Source organism: Chaetomium strumarium (assembly GCF_033439665.1).
Source record: "Chaetomium strumarium strain CBS 333.67 chromosome Unknown B0T15scaffold_1, whole genome shotgun sequence".
Classification (NCBI taxonomy): Eukaryota; Fungi; Ascomycota; class Sordariomycetes; order Sordariales; family Chaetomiaceae; genus Chaetomium; species Chaetomium strumarium.
This window is the reverse complement of record NW_026944429.1, coordinates 4010721-4026491: the sequence shown is the minus strand read 5'-3', so window position 1 is coordinate 4026491 and position 15771 is coordinate 4010721. Positions and strand designations below refer to the sequence as shown.

General features: G+C 57.8%; 5 protein-coding genes across 5 annotated transcripts; 2 read left to right on the top strand and 3 right to left on the bottom strand.

The window, feature by feature from the left end:
- Positions 1-423: 423 nt before the first annotated feature.
- On the top strand, positions 424-723 carry B0T15DRAFT_489231 (uncharacterized protein; the record flags this gene model as incomplete). Its single annotated transcript, XM_062866579.1, has 1 exon — positions 424-723. One exon carries the CDS (start codon positions 424-426, stop codon positions 721-723), a length of 300 nt encoding a protein of 99 aa, XP_062726336.1.
- A 249-nt stretch (positions 724-972) lies between these two features.
- B0T15DRAFT_41967 (uncharacterized protein) lies at positions 973-5442 on the bottom strand. The gene is made up of 2 exons (XM_062865530.1): positions 5074-5442; positions 973-4975 (listed from the first exon to the last, which is right to left on the bottom strand). The coding sequence occupies exons 1-2, from the start codon at positions 5244-5246 to the stop codon at positions 1222-1224; spliced, it is 3927 nt and encodes a 1308-aa protein (XP_062726335.1). The 5' UTR covers positions 5247-5442; the 3' UTR covers positions 973-1221.
- Positions 5443-7015: 1573 nt separating this feature from the next.
- On the top strand, positions 7016-8805 carry B0T15DRAFT_41863 (xylose isomerase-like protein). The gene has a single exon (XM_062865511.1). The coding sequence runs from the start codon at positions 7159-7161 to the stop codon at positions 8611-8613; it is 1455 nt and encodes a 484-aa protein (XP_062726334.1). The 5' UTR covers positions 7016-7158; the 3' UTR covers positions 8614-8805.
- B0T15DRAFT_41875 (protein kinase BUB1-like protein) lies at positions 8806-12931 on the bottom strand. Its single transcript, XM_062865515.1, has 3 exons — positions 11738-12931; positions 11251-11644; positions 8806-11192 (listed from the first exon to the last, which is right to left on the bottom strand). The coding sequence occupies exons 1-3, from the start codon at positions 12725-12727 to the stop codon at positions 8998-9000; spliced, it is 3579 nt and encodes a 1192-aa protein (XP_062726333.1). The 5' UTR covers positions 12728-12931; the 3' UTR covers positions 8806-8997.
- A 523-nt stretch (positions 12932-13454) lies between these two features.
- B0T15DRAFT_387402 (Enolase, C-terminal TIM barrel domain-containing protein) lies at positions 13455-14881 on the bottom strand (the record flags this gene model as incomplete). Its single annotated transcript, XM_062864382.1, has 3 exons — positions 13455-14301; positions 14353-14698; positions 14758-14881. The coding sequence occupies 3 exons, from the start codon at positions 14879-14881 to the stop codon at positions 13455-13457; spliced, it is 1317 nt and encodes a 438-aa protein (XP_062726332.1).
- Between the last annotated feature and the right edge of the window lie 890 nt (positions 14882-15771).

The following is a 15771-nucleotide window of genomic DNA, read 5'->3' as shown; positions in this document are numbered from 1 at the left end:
GTGGGATGCGTGGCTCGCAATTTCCATCACGGGGAAGTCGAGACCGACCAGACGGAGCAATCGGAGCTTCACCTTGCCGGACCCTAGTAGGTGAGAGAGCCACACCGAGATTGGATGGCCCGTGCAACATCACATGTATGTATGCTACTATGGCGACCTCAGTCAATCTAGAGTGACATCATCGCCATTATTTATTACATACTGTGCTGGGCATCACAATTCACAGCCTCAACCAACTTTTCAGCCTCCCGGCACATTTACTGTGCATGTATTGTACACAAACTCTTCTTCAAGTACCGGTCCCCAAACCTCGAACATACCACCTCGGAGAAGGAGATAGCACAGTAACCTGAACCAACCTCAAACCAACCCAAAAGAAAGAAAGAAAGAACGAGCAGGAATAAAAAAGTCTAAAGAAGAAAAATGGCAACAAACTCCAGCCGCGGGAATGACATCGCGGCCGAAGACGGCCCACCAAAGCAGAACACGCCCTCCACGCCACACGTCTCGGCCGAGCTGAAATCCGACATCCGGCAGCGCACAGAGGGGGGAGGAGGAGGCGTAGCTGCATCGGGCGGGTCGGCAGGCCTGCACGCCACGGGCCAGGACGCCGGGTCCGTTGCGCCGGGGGCACATGTCGAGACTGTTGACGAGGTTATAGGGGGAGGAGGAGGAGGAGAAGAAGGAGGGGCGAGCAGAGAGGGGAAGAAGAAAGCGGGTTGATTATTGTTTTGGTGATTGGGGTGCTCTTTCACCTTCTCTGGTTGTGTCTAGAACATGATACCTACGGTATTTGGATTCTGAGGTTTGATTCTGCTCACAGTGCATACTTGGTAGTTCTGAAGCTTGAGGGCCATGAAATCATACTTATTCGAGCTATTCGCTCCTAGTGGTACCTAGTACCTAGTCTGTCAAGGAAAATATGCAAGATACCTCAGGTATTGTAAGGCGTGTGTGCCCCCAAGCTCGCTAAACATCAAAGTTTACCTCCCATATGAAACCGCTATCTCTTTCCCGCTATGTGCACCAGCAACTGCGATCAAAATCGTTCAAGGAAAATCCAACATACCTACCGTGACCAAGCCTTTGCTTTAAATATCCATCCACGCATCGCTTTCTCTTCGCTCCAATAGACAGACGAGATAGATGTATCAATCTCTCCTCCTTCCCACATCTCATCACCATGCCTCGCAGACATCCAAAATCCCACCTCTTCGGGCTTCACATAACAACACATCTTCTATCCTTCCCCTTCTCCGCCTTCAGCCCCCGTACCGCCTCCCCGTTATTATTTCCATAATTCCCACCACCACCACCATGGCCCATGAAGCCAGACCTGACGCTGTACGCCCCGACGGTGACATCGGTCCACGCGGCACTGCTCGCGGCGTCGAAATCCCTCTCCTTCTTCTTCTTCCGCCTGCTCTTGGACCGGCCCGTCCACCCCCTGCGCTTGGCATCCGCCAGGTTCTTTGCCGCGCTCCGCTCGGCACGGCTCTGTTTCCTGCTCAGGCTCGGGATGCGGCGCGAGAAGCCCGTCGACGTCGAACCCGGCGCCGACGGAATGGGCGGGACACTCAGACGGACGGCCCCCTGCTGCCCGGGCGGGGCGCTGCTGCTGCTGTAGATGGTATCCAAACGGTCTTGTGCCGGCGGACGGAGGATGGACGCCTGGGTCTGCGGGCGTGGGCGGTGCGGGACGGGCGCCAAGATGGGTGTTTCGGCGCGCCGTTCGGACGGGTGGCGGTCGGGCGGGTCGAAGGCGCCCGACACGCCTTTGGGAGTGCTGATAATGAGAGGCATATCCTCTGCCGGCGCGGCGGGGCCCATGTTGTGCGGCCGCTGGGGCTGAGGGGCGTGGATGGTGGCGCGCGCGTTGACCTGGAGAGCAGGTGACTGGTCTCGTTGCAGTGGGAAGGAGTAGTGCTGTTGCTGCGAGACGGGGCGCTGGTACGAGGTGCGACGCCAGTCACCACTCATATGGATGTCGGTTGGGATGCGCGGGGGCAGTGGGAAGCTCCCAGAGAGCGGCCGTGACGCTGAGGCCCGGTTGTCGAGATCCGGCATCTGTTCAGGTCTCGGAGGATGAACAAATGACTGAGACAATGCTGGATTGCGGTTGACGGGCGGGGCCGAGTACGGGTATCCCTCCGAAGCATTGCCGGTGTTGATTGGCATCGGCTGTATGGGCCAGGTCCTTGAGACGGAAATTCTCCTCACCAGGGGTTCACCACCGGGCACCGAAGTCTTATTCGCTGACGGCGAGAGGCTTGCGGTTGCCTGGGCCGTGACTTGAGACTCGACAGTCGCTGGAGGCCCACCTTCCGGAGATACAGAAGCCGGCTGGCTCCCGGCCGCGGTTGCACGCTCCCCTCCGGTTACGCCTGGAGGTGACGCCTGTGGCACTGTGCTCGCTCGAGCGGGTTGCTCAGGGAAGCTCAACGCGCGGCTGTCACCCGGTTCGCCGGAAACATGATGTGCCACCGGTGCCATGGCAGGTGAATCGGGCGGAGACACATCGTAGATGTTCTCCTCTCCGAGATACCGCGAGTCCCTTGTGGCTGGCCGCGAGGCGTCCCCATTCGAAGACTGCAGCCCTGAACTTCCGGCACGCCCGTGAGAGCCAGTGTGTGGTAGGACAGGGGCTGGCAGTGCAGGTGAACCGGTTGCACCTTGTAGGACAGCAGGGATGGGCGGGACGGGTGGGATGTCAGAGAGTGACGGAAGCGGGGGAACGGGAGGAATGGGGGAGGAGTGCCGATTGGAAGAAGCCGCCGGTTGAGCGCGACGATGCTGCTGGTGCATAGATGCGGAAGAGTTTCGGTTTGCCTGCCTGTCCCGAGATTGCTCCGCTTGGGCGCCTGGCGGTTGCGTGCCCGCACCGGCGAGGGGTAGGATGGCGGCATGGCGGAGGAAAGAGGGCAAGTCGCAAGGATCATCTTTCTGATATGGCGGCGGCGGAGGAACCCAGTTGTCCGCGTCGCTTTCATGAGGATGCTCCGTGCGGCCGTCGGCTCTGCGATACACAATATGCCCCCCCGCCGCTGCGGCCGGATGGAGCCGTCGAGTGTTGGCAGCAGCCGTGGCCGCCCGACGGAGCGTTGTGCCTGACCGAGGGCTTGTGTGGTCGTAGGGCGCATCCAGCGCTTCCTGCTCTTCAATGGACTGAGTATCCACTTCGTCAGTTGCTGCCACTTGCTGGACACTTCTGACGGGAGGCGCTCCTATTCTGCGAGGGACAAGAGGATCGTCTTCGTCGTCTTCAGGGCGGGCCGGAGGCTGCGTAGGCAGGGGCGGGACGCGAGCTGCGCTTGTCATACTGCGCATGACAGCAGCGCTGCGGCTCCCTCTCTTCTGGGCAACAGTCCGTCGACGAACAATGGCCACCTCCGTGTCCATGTCGCGGTGCTCTTCCTCGAGCACTTCCGGCTCCTTTGTCCCTACTTCGATCGTGTACTCCTTGACCGTCCCGTCCCGGACGCCGTAATCGAAGTCGAGAATGGTGACGCGTCCCCCGTCAACGAAGTCGATCCCTTCATCGTCAGTGACGGAGACGTTTGGCACAACACCTCGAGCCGCCACAATCAATCGCTCCTTCATGCATGAGTCTGCAAAGTCCGCGACGAATTTCACAGTATTAACACCCTCCAGCTCGCCGATTTTGTAGCCCGTAATGAAAGTGTTCCGAAGCTTATCACACAGGATCTGCCACTGCGGCAGCCTTGCCGATTCACTGCTTTCTTGCAGTCTGGCGCTCGAACGCACCGATGGCCCGCTGCTTCGACGGAAGAGTCCGTTTCCGTTGGAGCCATCGTCGGCACCTGCACTCGCCGTTTCAGGCACTGCGTCGAGGTCCTCGGGTATGCCGTAGAGCCAGATTTCCTTGCCCTGGAAGCCGGCGGAGACGAGCTCGCCGTAGTAGGAGGCGGCAGGCAGGGTGCAGGGGAGCAGTCTCGCCTGTGAGTTGGGGCTGGGTACCGGCCCGGTGAAGTACGTGGTGCCATTGCGCAGATCGTCGATCCGCACCGCCCTGAACGTCTCGAAGCTCCGGTCATAGGTGAACGTCCAGGCCGCTTCCTCATGCTTGCCGTTCTGGATCAGAACGGCATGGCTGCAGTCGCGGCTCGTGTTGGGAAACAGAATCGACGTCGTCCACAAACTGCTGATGTTGTCATCGGCCATGTGGCTGCCGGGGTCATAGTATGGGGCTGTTAGTATCACGGTGTTGGGTTGCGACGACTGCACCGTCGTCCCGAGTATCTGGGTCCCGTCAAACGAAAAGGCTAGCGCATCGACGCCGTCGCACTTGACTGCTCTTCTCTCGGTCGCCAGAGCTCCGGGATTCAGCGAAGAAACTTCGATGCCGCCTTCGTAGGCGGCGGCCAGAATGGAACCACAGGGCGAGAGCGCGATGGCCCGAGGGCTGTGGTCCAGGATCATGGACTGCGTCCGTTTCGGCGGGGTCTTGGTCAGATCGTAGATATCGACCTCCATCTCGGTCAACAAGACGGCGAGTGTTGTGCCCTCGTCATTGATGCACGTGGCAGCGGGACGTCGCAATATCTTGAACTCCCGTTTCACCTCGATCTCGGGTGCTCGAACATCAATGACGTGTATCCTCGATGAGTTGTAGGCGAGCAGGTGGTGGCCCTTGGGCGAGGGGCTGAACTGAATGCCTTCGCCGCCGGGGCATGACGAGGAACTAATCGAGTTCGAGACCACCTTGATGATGGTTTGGGAAGGGCGCAAATACGCGTCGAACAGATTGCGCTTGATCTCCTTGGCGAAGAGGCGACGCAGCCTGGGTAAGTCATCTTCGCTTGCGGCCTGCGGAGGCGCATTATGGCTCATGGCATATGACGGACAACTCGCGAGATGGTGGGCGTAGAGGTGGGCTTGTTGTGCGACGCTTCTCCATTTTGTGTTGAGCAGCGCAAGCGACGCAAAGCCGCTGGCGTCTGTTGCCCGTAGTATTCTGTCACATCTGGTAAGTACTTGGGCGGCCGAGACAACATCAACCGCAGAGGCAGAGAGGCATGATGGGAGTGGTATGATATGAAAGACGGCGCATACTGCTCGATGATTTCGTCGGGGAGTCGCTCGAACGCCGAAGGCTCCTTGTCGTCAAGACCGGCGTCAGCATCGGCGTTGGCGTCGGTATCGGCGTCAAGCACGAAGATCGGCCTCTTCTCGATTGAACACCGTCTGGCATTCCCGGCCTCGGGTTCGGTCTCGAGGGTTGCCATGCTAGACGGCAAGCCAAGGGCTGAACACGATCACAGCAGCCGGTTGTCGAGCAAAAGTATCATGGTCCGCCGTTGTGGCTCGCCATCGAGGGGTTTCGGTGTAACAGGGCCGTCGTGCAGGAGTGTTTGGCCTCGTGGAAACGATTGGGAGTTGTTTGGCGCTGGAGTTGGCGCTGCGGTTGGCGCTGGGCGAAGGGTCGGGTGCGACGAGACGGGCACAACGGCACAACGGCAGATGGCATGCAGCGCCGCAGCGCTGAGTGATTCGGCTGGCTGCTGGGTCACTCAGGTGTAGGCGTTTGGCAGGCTGGTATGTCGAGCAGTATTTGCAGTGGAATGTTCGCTCCTGTGTATGTATGTACGACGACTTTTTGGGGGGAGGCACAGGGTGGTTAGCAGCACCAAGCTGGCACAGCTCCTAGGCGGGAATCTCCTGTTTTGAGTAGGTGCGCCAAGGCTCCATCAGACTCCCGAGGTGCCAACGACAATCGTTCCTTTGCTTGTCGCTCTGATGAGTCCAGATGGCCGCAACGGAACCTCCCTAGCGTGCAGACGCATGTATGTACGTATGTATTGTACATGAAAGGTGCCGTAATTGAGGACGCGGCATGCGTGGTAATCTCAGAGGACGGACGGCTTAGGAGATCTACGGATTAAGGTCGGCAGCCTCCGTTGACACGAGGTCATCAATGCCAATAGTAGGTATCAAGCCCGCAGTCTGTGTTGAAGCCTTTAACACAGTAAAAACGAAGCTGCCCTTACCCTGGTTTCCGAATCGTCCCCGGCGAGTTCCTTCTCGAAGTATTAATGGACCCACCGAGGCTCGTCAGCCCCGAAGGTTACGCTGCTCTGAACAGACACTCAGCCAAACCCGCAGCAATGGATGCTCGCGGGTAGCGCTATTTATTGTTGAGATAGTGAAGTGGAAAGGAAGCACTCGGCACGCCTTGTGTTCTTTCCTGCGTACAAGTCTTACCGTACTACTCAGCGAGGATCTCTGTAATCCGTATGTACACTTGGACACTGCATTGAGCTCGTACAAAAATAGCACAGTCCCACTCTTTTAGCGAACAGGCCAATGTCATTGGACATTTACCCCTGAGTGTGTGACAGGGGCGGAAAAGCCGCACTGAGCCACTGAGCACAGCGAGCAGGACTGCACGGCGTTGAAAGCCGTGCCGTAGCATGTTCAGCACCCTCTGAGGGTCCGGCTACAGTGACAAACGTTTGAGAGTCTGTACGGATTACTCGTCTCTCATATTCGTTGTGCCCAGTGTGGCTCGGGGCTACGGATAGGTATTCAAGCTATATGTACCGTAATCAGCGGCGACGAAATGGAGCCGAGTGCGACGTGATAAAGGTCGAAACGCGCAGATGTTCCACTGTTCTCGGAGTGGCAACCGGGCGGTTGCTCGGCCCCAGCTCTTCGTTCGGATTAATCCCCGCGGCTGCCTGGTTGTTGAGACCGAGATGTGTCAGCAACAGTTTGGCGGTTATTGGACTGCAACCACACTGTCAAAACAGATCGTGCCAGCGTGCTTCTTTCCGAGGATAAATCGATTTTTGAACAGACCAATGGAGACGGTCAACCCCGGGCAGTGCCATGGCAGCCCTAGTGATAGGTAGATGTTGCAGCTGGGGACCGCAATTCAAATTTCAACATGGATGCAGAGCTGGCATTGCATTCTGGGATTTTGCCGGTGCAGTTCCAGGTTATTAGTGTACTGTATTATAAGATGTGCTTGCGCATGGGTTTAATGGGCACCCCACCTCCACGTGATGTCGCGGCGCGTCTTGATCGCGCTATGATTCTTGGAGACCACTGACTCCAGGAATTGGTCAGACAGACCCAACAGCTCCATCCACAACAATCACGACCAATTCAATTGATTAGGCCGTTGCCGTCATCACAATGGTGCGGCAGTCATCTCGGAAGGCAGCACAGGCTAAAACAACGGTGGCCGAGTCTCGAACGCGTGCGGAAAAGGAAGAAGTGAAGGAAGCGGCCGAGGTTTCGGCTACGTCGATCAAAGTGAACGGCATAGAGAAGGAGGTGGTCGCCGAATCGAAAGTCGCAGTGATTAAGAAGAGCAACATTTCAAAGCGCAAGGCCGCACCCGCCGAGCTGGACAATAACGACGAGGAACCCGCCGAAGACAACGACGAAGCGGGAGACCAGCTTCAAGGAACCAAGAAGCCGGCGCCCAAGAAACGCAAAACCGCGAAGAAAGAGACCGACGACAGTATGCCGCTGGCGGCTCGGACGGCGGTCGCCTCCCTCAAGCGGGCAATGTACTTAGGCGCCCACGTCTCGGGCGCGGGCGGTATCCAGAACGCAATCCAGAACGCCACCGACATTGGCGCCAACGCCTTCGCCCTCTTCCTCAAGTCGCAGCGCAAGTGGGCTAGCCCACCCCTGGCCGACGAGACCAAGGTCCAGTTCCACGCCATGCTCAAGCAGCACGCCTACGATTCGCGCAAGCACATCCTCCCGCACGGCTCCTATCTCGTCAACCTCGCCCAGATCGACGACGCCAAGGCGACCCAAGCCTTCGACAGCTTCCTCGACGACCTGCAGCGGTGCGAGGCCTTGGGCATCACGCTATACAACTTTCACCCAGGCTCGACCGGCGGCGCCACCATGGACTCGGCCTGTGCGCGGATCGCAGCGCACCTCAACAAGGCGCACAAGGCCACCTCCTCGGTCGTGACCGTGCTCGAGAACATGTGCGGCAGCGGAAACGTGGTCGGGTCCCGCTTCGAAGAGCTCCGCGACATCATTGCCCTGGTTGACGACAAGTCCCGCGTCGGGGTCTGCGTAGACACATGCCACGCCTTCGCGGCGGGCTACGACCTGCGGACGCCCGAAGCGTTCGCCAAGACCATGGCCGAGTTTGATTCGGTCGTGGGGATGAAGTACCTGCGGGCGTTCCACATAAACGACAGCAAGGCACCCTTCGGCTCACATCGGGACCTGCACGCCAACATCGGCACGGGGTTCCTCGGTCTGAGGGCGTTCCACAACATCATGAACCATGCACCGCTGCAGGGCTTGCCGATGGTGCTGGAGACGCCCATCGAGGAGAAGGGACCGGACGGAAAGACGGTGGAGAACAAGCAGATCTGGGCGGATGAGATCAAGCTGCTCGAGAGTCTGATTGGGATGGATGTGGAGAGCGCCGAGTTCAAGGAGAAAGAGCAGGAGCTGCAGGCCAAGGGGGCAGCTGAGAGGCAAAAGATCCAGGAGCAGGTCGACAAGAAGGCTGAGAAAGACGCCAAGAAGGCGGCGAAGGGGAAGGGGAAGGCCAAAGGCAAGAGGAAGAAGAAGGATGAAGAGTCGTGTGACTCGTGCGGTGAGAGCGATTAGACGGGGGAGCATTCCTGGCTCATTAGGCACAAACGAACTGCCATGCATGACCAGTGTGTGTATCAAACCAGGGTAAGGTCCTGGCGTATTGTAGGATACAAATGTACAGCACCAGTAAATCGGATAGGTAGCTCTACTGGATGGGGCAAAAACAAGCTGATAGCCAGCACGACTCCAAGGAAAGAAGGTAAATAATCTGATAACAAAAGAAGAAAACAAAAGAATAGCCGTAAGTTCTACCTTCCAACGCCTCATGTGCATCTGTTCTGGACCGCCACCTCCAAAGGATATCATGACATAACATAACATAACATAACATAACATGACATGACATAACATGACATAACAAAGAAAAGAACAAAATGAAAGCACAGCAAAAATGGATCAGTACTTCCTCCCCTTAGCCCAAGTCTCCACCTTCGCCATCAACCCTCTCAGTCCAACGCCCCTCTCACAGTTTCCCTCCAGCCACTTCTCCATCTTCTCCCTGACCGCCCTCATGCCCTTCAAGACAGGCATCCGCCCGCCCTCCTCGTCCAGCGCATGCGCGGCAGGGTTGAGAAGCAGGTCGAAGCACTCGGCCCAGATCTCGGTCTGCCAGTACCGCTTCAGGCTCTCCCGGATCTTGTATCGCCGCCCGCCCGCACCAGACGTGCCCAGCCCGCCCGCGTCGCACCGCGCCGTCTCGATGTACTTGCCGAACAGCAGCACGTGCAGCGTGCCGGCGAGGCCGTGGTAGTCGATCTGCCACGTCCAGGGGCGGCCCTCGCGCATCTCGGCGCAGTCCTGCGCCGACGTCTTCCAGTCGGCGACGAACTGCACGTCGGGCACGAAGGCGCGCATGTCGATGGCGCGGCCGAAGTCGATGAGCGTGATGCCGCGCGCAGACCAACCGCCGAAGCCGTCGGGACGCCACTGGCTTGTCAACTGATGTTCCGAGTTGTTGCTTAGGTTGGTGAGGTTGTCGAGACGGAGCAGGCAGTTGTCGGCTTTGATGTCGCCGTGCAGGATCTGCTTGGAATGCAGCCCCTCGACGGTGCGCAGGAGCTCGATCGAGAAGAACATGGCGAGCTGCTCGTCCATGACGCCCGAGGCTTCGGCGCGAAAGAGGTTCACAACATCGAGCAGTGTGCCGTGCGGGTAGAAGGGCAGGAAGAGGAAGCCTTCGTCCTGGTAGAGGTGCATCTCGAGAGCGGGCGAGAGCGAGGCGGTTGCGCGGTGCTGCGGGCCGAGGCGGGCATGTGCCAGCCGCATCATGTAGAACTCCCAGGGCGTCGGCGGGTCTTCCATCTTGAGCGCTTCGCGCTCGTGGCGGTGATTGTGCGTGCTGGCGAAAGCGCCGCGGCCCATCCTGGCCACAGTGCCGTTCTCGTCGCCGCCGTCTTCGTCGGCTGATGCGACTTCGGGGCACGAGTTCTCGACCAGGTACACCGGAGCAAAGGCGCCGGCTCCGAGCTCCTTTCTGATTGTGTACTGGGACTTGACGCTTGGAAATTCCAGTATCACCGGACTGCCCAGGTTGCCTGTCTTGTCGGTACTGTTCCTGCTCCCTTTGCCGGCGGCCTTGGCGAACTTGCGGATCTCAGCCGCCCTCCCACATTTCTCGCCCCGGCGATCAAAGAATCCGTCGTACGAGCTGAGTGGAGGATGAATGTTTGCTAAGATCTCGGCTCGCACGCTGTCATCGACAGGGTTGCACAGCACTTCCTTGATTATAGGACCCCTGGTCGTTGGCGCTTTCGGAGCGAATGGTTTGGCTGCTGGTGATGACTTCGCCTTCGGGAGAAGCGGTAGAGCCACCCTCCCCTTTGGGCTTTCCGATTCTACCACCTCTCGCAACGGGCTGCTCAGCGGTTCCAGGTCGACGTCGCCCTCCTTGCCCTCCTCTTCGTCCTCTTCTTCGTCTTCATGTAGCATCTCGGCGTTGGGTCTCCTAGACGGTGTCTTGCCGTATCTGCTCATATCCGCCGTCATATTCAGCGATGTCTCGGTCCTCTCCGTGATTGGGGTCATGAAAGGGAGGCGATTATTAGCTGCCTCGACGGGATCCCTGTACGGCCGCCTGGTTGGCACGTAGTCTTCCGGTGGTATCGGCACGAACATGGTCCTCGTCCTGGGAGCTTCCATCGCTGCGTCGTCTTCATCCGGCTCAGCAGATTCCTCCCGGATGTCAATCAGATCGGACACCTCTGCCTCGTCGCGCTCAATGTCATCGCCATCGGCACCGGGGATGTCCCGGTGCATTGAGAACTCCGACCATTCGCTGTTAACGCTCTTCACATCGAACGTCTCATCAACGCGTTCGTCGGCGTCCTCTTCATCCTCTGCTTCGCTCGTGGCTATGTAGGTGGTAGTGACCGTGCTATCAGCAACGCTCGTGTAGTCGTCTGACTCGTAACCGTGTTCGTCATCGCTAACACCCATCCGTTGATCTGCCGGCTTGAGTGGCGCATTGAAGATGTCGTAAATGTCATCGGTTGCTGCCCTGGTATGTATCGTCATGGTTGGTTCCGCAGTGGACCGCCTCTTCTTCTTTTTCTTCATCTTAGGCCCGGAAGGCGAGTCGAGCTTGGCGGCGACTGCGGACGTGTTAGATAAGAGCAAGCTGTAAAAGATAGGTAAGGAGCGTTGACTGACTGATTTGTGTCTCGTTGACTTCAATCACCTTCTTCTTCTTCGCCTTGGTCTCCTTTGGATAAATAGGCGCGCCATTTTCGTCCAGTCTAACAACATCGTGATGAATAGCAAGTTTCAGAGGGACGCCCCCTGACAAAGCGTTCGTGGCTGACATGGAGCTTTCATCAGCGAAAGGAGGCAGTTCTTCGTCTTCCCATTCGTGGTCTAGCCAGCCACGGTTTGCAGCCCAAATCTCCTCAAAGCTCAGCTCAGTGCCTGGTTCGTCAGGAGTCGGATAGACAGCCCGTAGGTCGACAAACACTCGCTCTCTCTTGCCATTGCTGGGGTTCACGGTTACTTGGACCTTGGCATGGTCTATGGGAATATGCGATTGAGAAAGCTGCTTGGCCAGTGACTGAATACATGATACACCGAACCGCCATACATTAGTCCTATATTCATCAATATCTCGTTGCGACGGGGGAGGAGGATAGAAAAGTAGACTTACCGGATCCCTGAAAACAGCCAGCTTCGGCCCGCTGCTCTTCTTGCCGCCAGCTTTCAGTGTCTCTCCGGCCCAAGGCTTAGGCTCCACAATATTCTCCTTCTTGCGATCCGTCAGTGACCCAATACTATCCCATCCCTTGGATCCCGCGATCCGAGACGACATAGCTGGCGCCGTAGCGGCGGCGTCTGCGTCGGAGAAAATGGCCAGTTTAGACCGCGCAGGCTTGGAAGCCTGCACTCCGAGCCCGGCCGTGGGCCTCGGAGCTTGAGGATCACGCGTCGCTGCCGCGGCAGCAAACGGATCGATCTTGGCCGCGAGGGCTGGCCGAGCCGCCGGCAGGGCCGGTGACGATGGTCCGTCCGCGTTTGCCTGCTGTGCCCGGCGCTGCTCAAACTCGCCGAATTTACGCAACAGCCGCGCTGCGGGCCGTGCCTCGCGCTCGATCCCCAGCTTGTACACTTCCTCGGCCTGCGCCCATCTGCCGGCGCCTTCGAGCCATGCGGCGTACTCTTCGTAGAACAGCGCCAGGGTTTCGCCGATCGAATGTCGTGACAGAAAAACGAAAGCCTCGCGGGGGTCGTCGGAGAAGAAGTTGATGTAGTGGAGCCAGAGCTTGAGGTAGCGCGGATCGTTCTTGTATTGCGCCGAGTGCACAAATGCCTTGGTTGCGCGCTCGAGAAGGGTGTGCAGCTGGGACTGAGGCGTGGCCTGGGCGGAGGGATATGCGTCCAGTGTCCAACGGACGTAGCGATCATAGACATCTAGCGGATCGTCTGACTCGGAAATCGCGGCGACCTCAGCCTCGAAGTCGGCGCGAATGCTGTCATTGACATCCTTGGTGTCCAGAGGCGACGGTGTTGACTTAGGCTGCAGAGGCGATGGGGAGAGAATCTCAGCGAGCTTCCTCGCCGACCGGCCGCTGGGAAGGGCCTGGATATTCTCCTTGTGATCCTCAATGATATCAAAGTTGACGGCGTCGTTGGGCGCCATGATGCAGGATGTGGCCGGCCTCAACGGCGGCGTGTAGGGCGAACAGTCGTGTGGCTCGAGAGAAAGGAAAATGTCGAGATGATGGAAATGCGCGCAATAGATCGTTGAAGTTCGCCCGAGATCGCTGACCTACCTGGTCTAGGATGGAATCAGTGGCATTTCACGTCCTCCGTGTTTGGTAAGGACAGACGCGATGGGAGGGGTTGGCGGGTCGCGACAAGATTGAGCATCTAATTTAGACCTGCCGAGTTTACCCAAACAGTGCATCACTGTAGCAACCAACACACAGCTGCCGGCAGCTGGTGGACTGATCAGGTCGCGACTCGCCAGGGTCGTGTGGAACTTGGAAGAGGAACAATGAACATCCGAGGCTTACATTGCGCACTACGCATAACGTATCTTAGTTACAGTAACGTTAAACTTCACCAACCTTGATTGTCATGTCCGGAGGTGTTCCCTTGCCGCTGGCCGCGCCGCCGTAGTTCTGGACTGCGTTTACCCCTCGGTTATCAGGAGCAAATCGAGGGAGAGGCTCTTGCTTGTCTTTGGCTGCGTTGGCCTGGTATTCCATTGTTTCTATTTGTCATTACGTCCGTTTCCATTTTCATGAGCCATTCCTCCCATTCTCATCCGAGGCCGATAACTTCATCACCAGCCAATCGCCGATACCTGCTTTCCGGCTCCCGGCTCCGCCGGATTTTAAGCTCATGTTCGCCTCACTCACGCCCTAGAGGTTGACCGCCTTGCGGAAGTTCTCGCCGGCGTAGACGGCGTTGTCGCCGAGCTCCTCCTCAATACGGAGGATCTGGTTGAGCTTGGCGAGACGCTCCGACCTGCACGGAGCACCGGTCTTGATCTGGCCGGCGCGGATACCCACGACAACATCCGAGATGGTGACATCCTCGGTCTCGCCGGAGCGGTGAGACACCATGACGCCCCAGCCGTCAGCGTACGAGTCCTTGGCAGCCTGGATCGACTCGGTGAGGGTGCCGATCTGGTTGACCTTAAGCAGCAGGGCGTTGGCAGCCTTGAGCTCGATGGCCCGCTTGATGCGGAGGGGGTTGGTCACTGTCAGGTCATCACCAACGATCTGGATGTCCTGGGTCTTGTAGAAGTAGCTCCAGGCCTCCCAGTCGTCCTCAGCGAAGGGGTCCTCGATGCTGACAATCGGGTACTTCTTGCAGAGATCGCTGTACAGCTTGGCCAGCTCCTCGTACGTGATCCATTTGCTCGGGTCGCTGTCGGGGTTCTTGAAGTCGAGGTCGTACTTCTTGGCGTCCTCCTTGTAGAACTCGCTGGAGGCGACGTCCATGGCGATCTTCATCTTACCGGTGTAGCCAGCCTGCTCAATGGCCTCCGTGATAAGCTCGAGAGCCTCCTCGGCGCTCTGGATATCGGGAGCGACACCACCCTCGTCACCGACATTGCCGGCCGACTGGCCGTACTTCTTCTTGGCGAGGCTCTTCAGCTTCTGGTACACCTCAGCGCCCTGGCGCATGGCCTCGGAGAACGACGGGGCGGCCGAGGGGACGATCATGAACTCCTGGAAGGCCAAGCGACCACCAGCGTGGGAGCTACCAAGTTCGGTTAGCTAGTCCCGCGAACTCGCAGACGTGAAAACCCACCCTCCGTTCAGGACGTTCATGAAGGGAACTGGAAGAACATAGGGCTTCTTGGTGCCAGCAAGGTCCGAGATGTGAGCATAGAGAGGCACGCCCTTCTCAGCAGCGCCGGCCTTGGCGATGGCCAAGCTCACACCGAGGATGGCGTTGGCGCCAAGCTTGGTCTTGTTGGGGGTGCCATCGAGGTCGATCAGGAACTTGTCGACCTTGGTCTGGTCCTTGACGTCGATGTTCTCCTTGATGATCGCCGGAGCAATGATCTCGTTGACGTTCTTGACGGCCTGGAGGACGCCCTTGCCGCCCCACTTGGTCTTGTCGCCGTCGCGGAGCTCGCAAGCCTCGTGCTGACCTATGTCGCCGATGTCAGACGAAGTCTTATGTTTAACATGTGGTAGTGGTACGACAAACCGGTGGAAGCACCCGAGGGAACAATGGCGCGGTGGAGGCCAAGTTCCGTCACGACATCGACCTCGACGGTAGGGTTACCGCGAGAGTCGTAAACGTAGCGGGCGTGGATCTTGGAGATCGTCATTGTGGATGGTTCTGGCGATTGACTGTCAGCAAATTACGGTATACTATAGCTCGATGTGAGCTCTGCCAACGGTAGAAGCAATCAAGAAAGAGTTTGAGTGCGTGAGTTTAAGGCCATAGAATGGGAGGAGCCCAGGACAGGTTCAAACTGAGAAGTGCTGTCCTCGACGGCATAATTCGCTCAACTCAATTTGGACCCCGAGGATACAGGCTGGCCAGATATCCGGCAACGCTATGCGTTGCCCGACGTCGCCAGTCCGAAACATGTTTGTCTTGTGTTGCGAACCATATGGAATTGAACAGAAGAAAGCTCGAAGGTGAGCGGAGCATGGGTGAATACATACCTGGTGTTGAGCTTAGCTGACGGTTCTGTCAAGATAGTGGTAGGAAAGGTTGCTGAGGAAGTTGAGCAAGAGAGAGAATCAGAAATCTGGGTCGGTGTTGGATGAGCTTATGATTAAGATGAGGTCGAGGGAGGGGCGGGATTTGTTTTGGTGGGGTGACAAGACACCGCAAGGGTAGGGGGAGATTTGCCCGTGTCAGATGCTGTTAGCAAGATTCGCTCGTCATCCAGGAGCATCTCAACAAATCGGAGGCAGTATTCCCTCAGATCATACAGCCTACACCCCTGCTCTAGCAATCTACGCAGTTACGGTGACCTGCAGACCGACCTACGCCTCACATTACTACGACCAGCGAAGTGTTGTTCTGGCTCGGCGAGATTTCTGCAAGCGCGGGGGTTCAGAGCTGAGTGAATCCGTTGTCGGAGCTCCGTTGTGTGACAGAGACGCCCAACCTCGCTGAGCAGAGTTCATCCCATCTGAGTCTCAGGCTCCGTTCTCAAAAACGGTTCCCTAGGAGCGTTGCTCTTACATCAGATGTCAAGCTCAC

Bases quoted from the DNA above. Each gene is read 5' to 3' on its own strand.
- B0T15DRAFT_41967 (XM_062865530.1), bottom strand. From the start codon at position 5,246: ATGGCAACCCTCGAGACCGAACCCGAGGCCGGGAATGCCAGACGGTGT. The intron at 4,976-5,073 runs GTATGCGCCGTC...CAGATGTGACAG, and splicing joins CCCGACGAAATCATCGAGCA to AATACTACGGGCAACAGACG.
- B0T15DRAFT_41863 (XM_062865511.1), top strand. From the start codon at position 7,159: ATGGTGCGGCAGTCATCTCGGAAGGCAGCACAGGCTAAAACAACGGTG.
- B0T15DRAFT_41875 (XM_062865515.1), bottom strand. From the start codon at position 12,727: ATGGCGCCCAACGACGCCGTCAACTTTGATATCATTGAGGATCACAAG. The intron at 11,645-11,737 runs GTAAGTCTACTT...TCATGTATTCAG, and splicing joins TGGCTGTTTTCAGGGATCCG to TCACTGGCCAAGCAGCTTTC. The intron at 11,193-11,250 runs GTCAGTCAACGC...ACACGTCCGCAG, and splicing joins AGTCAACGAGACACAAATCA to TCGCCGCCAAGCTCGACTCG.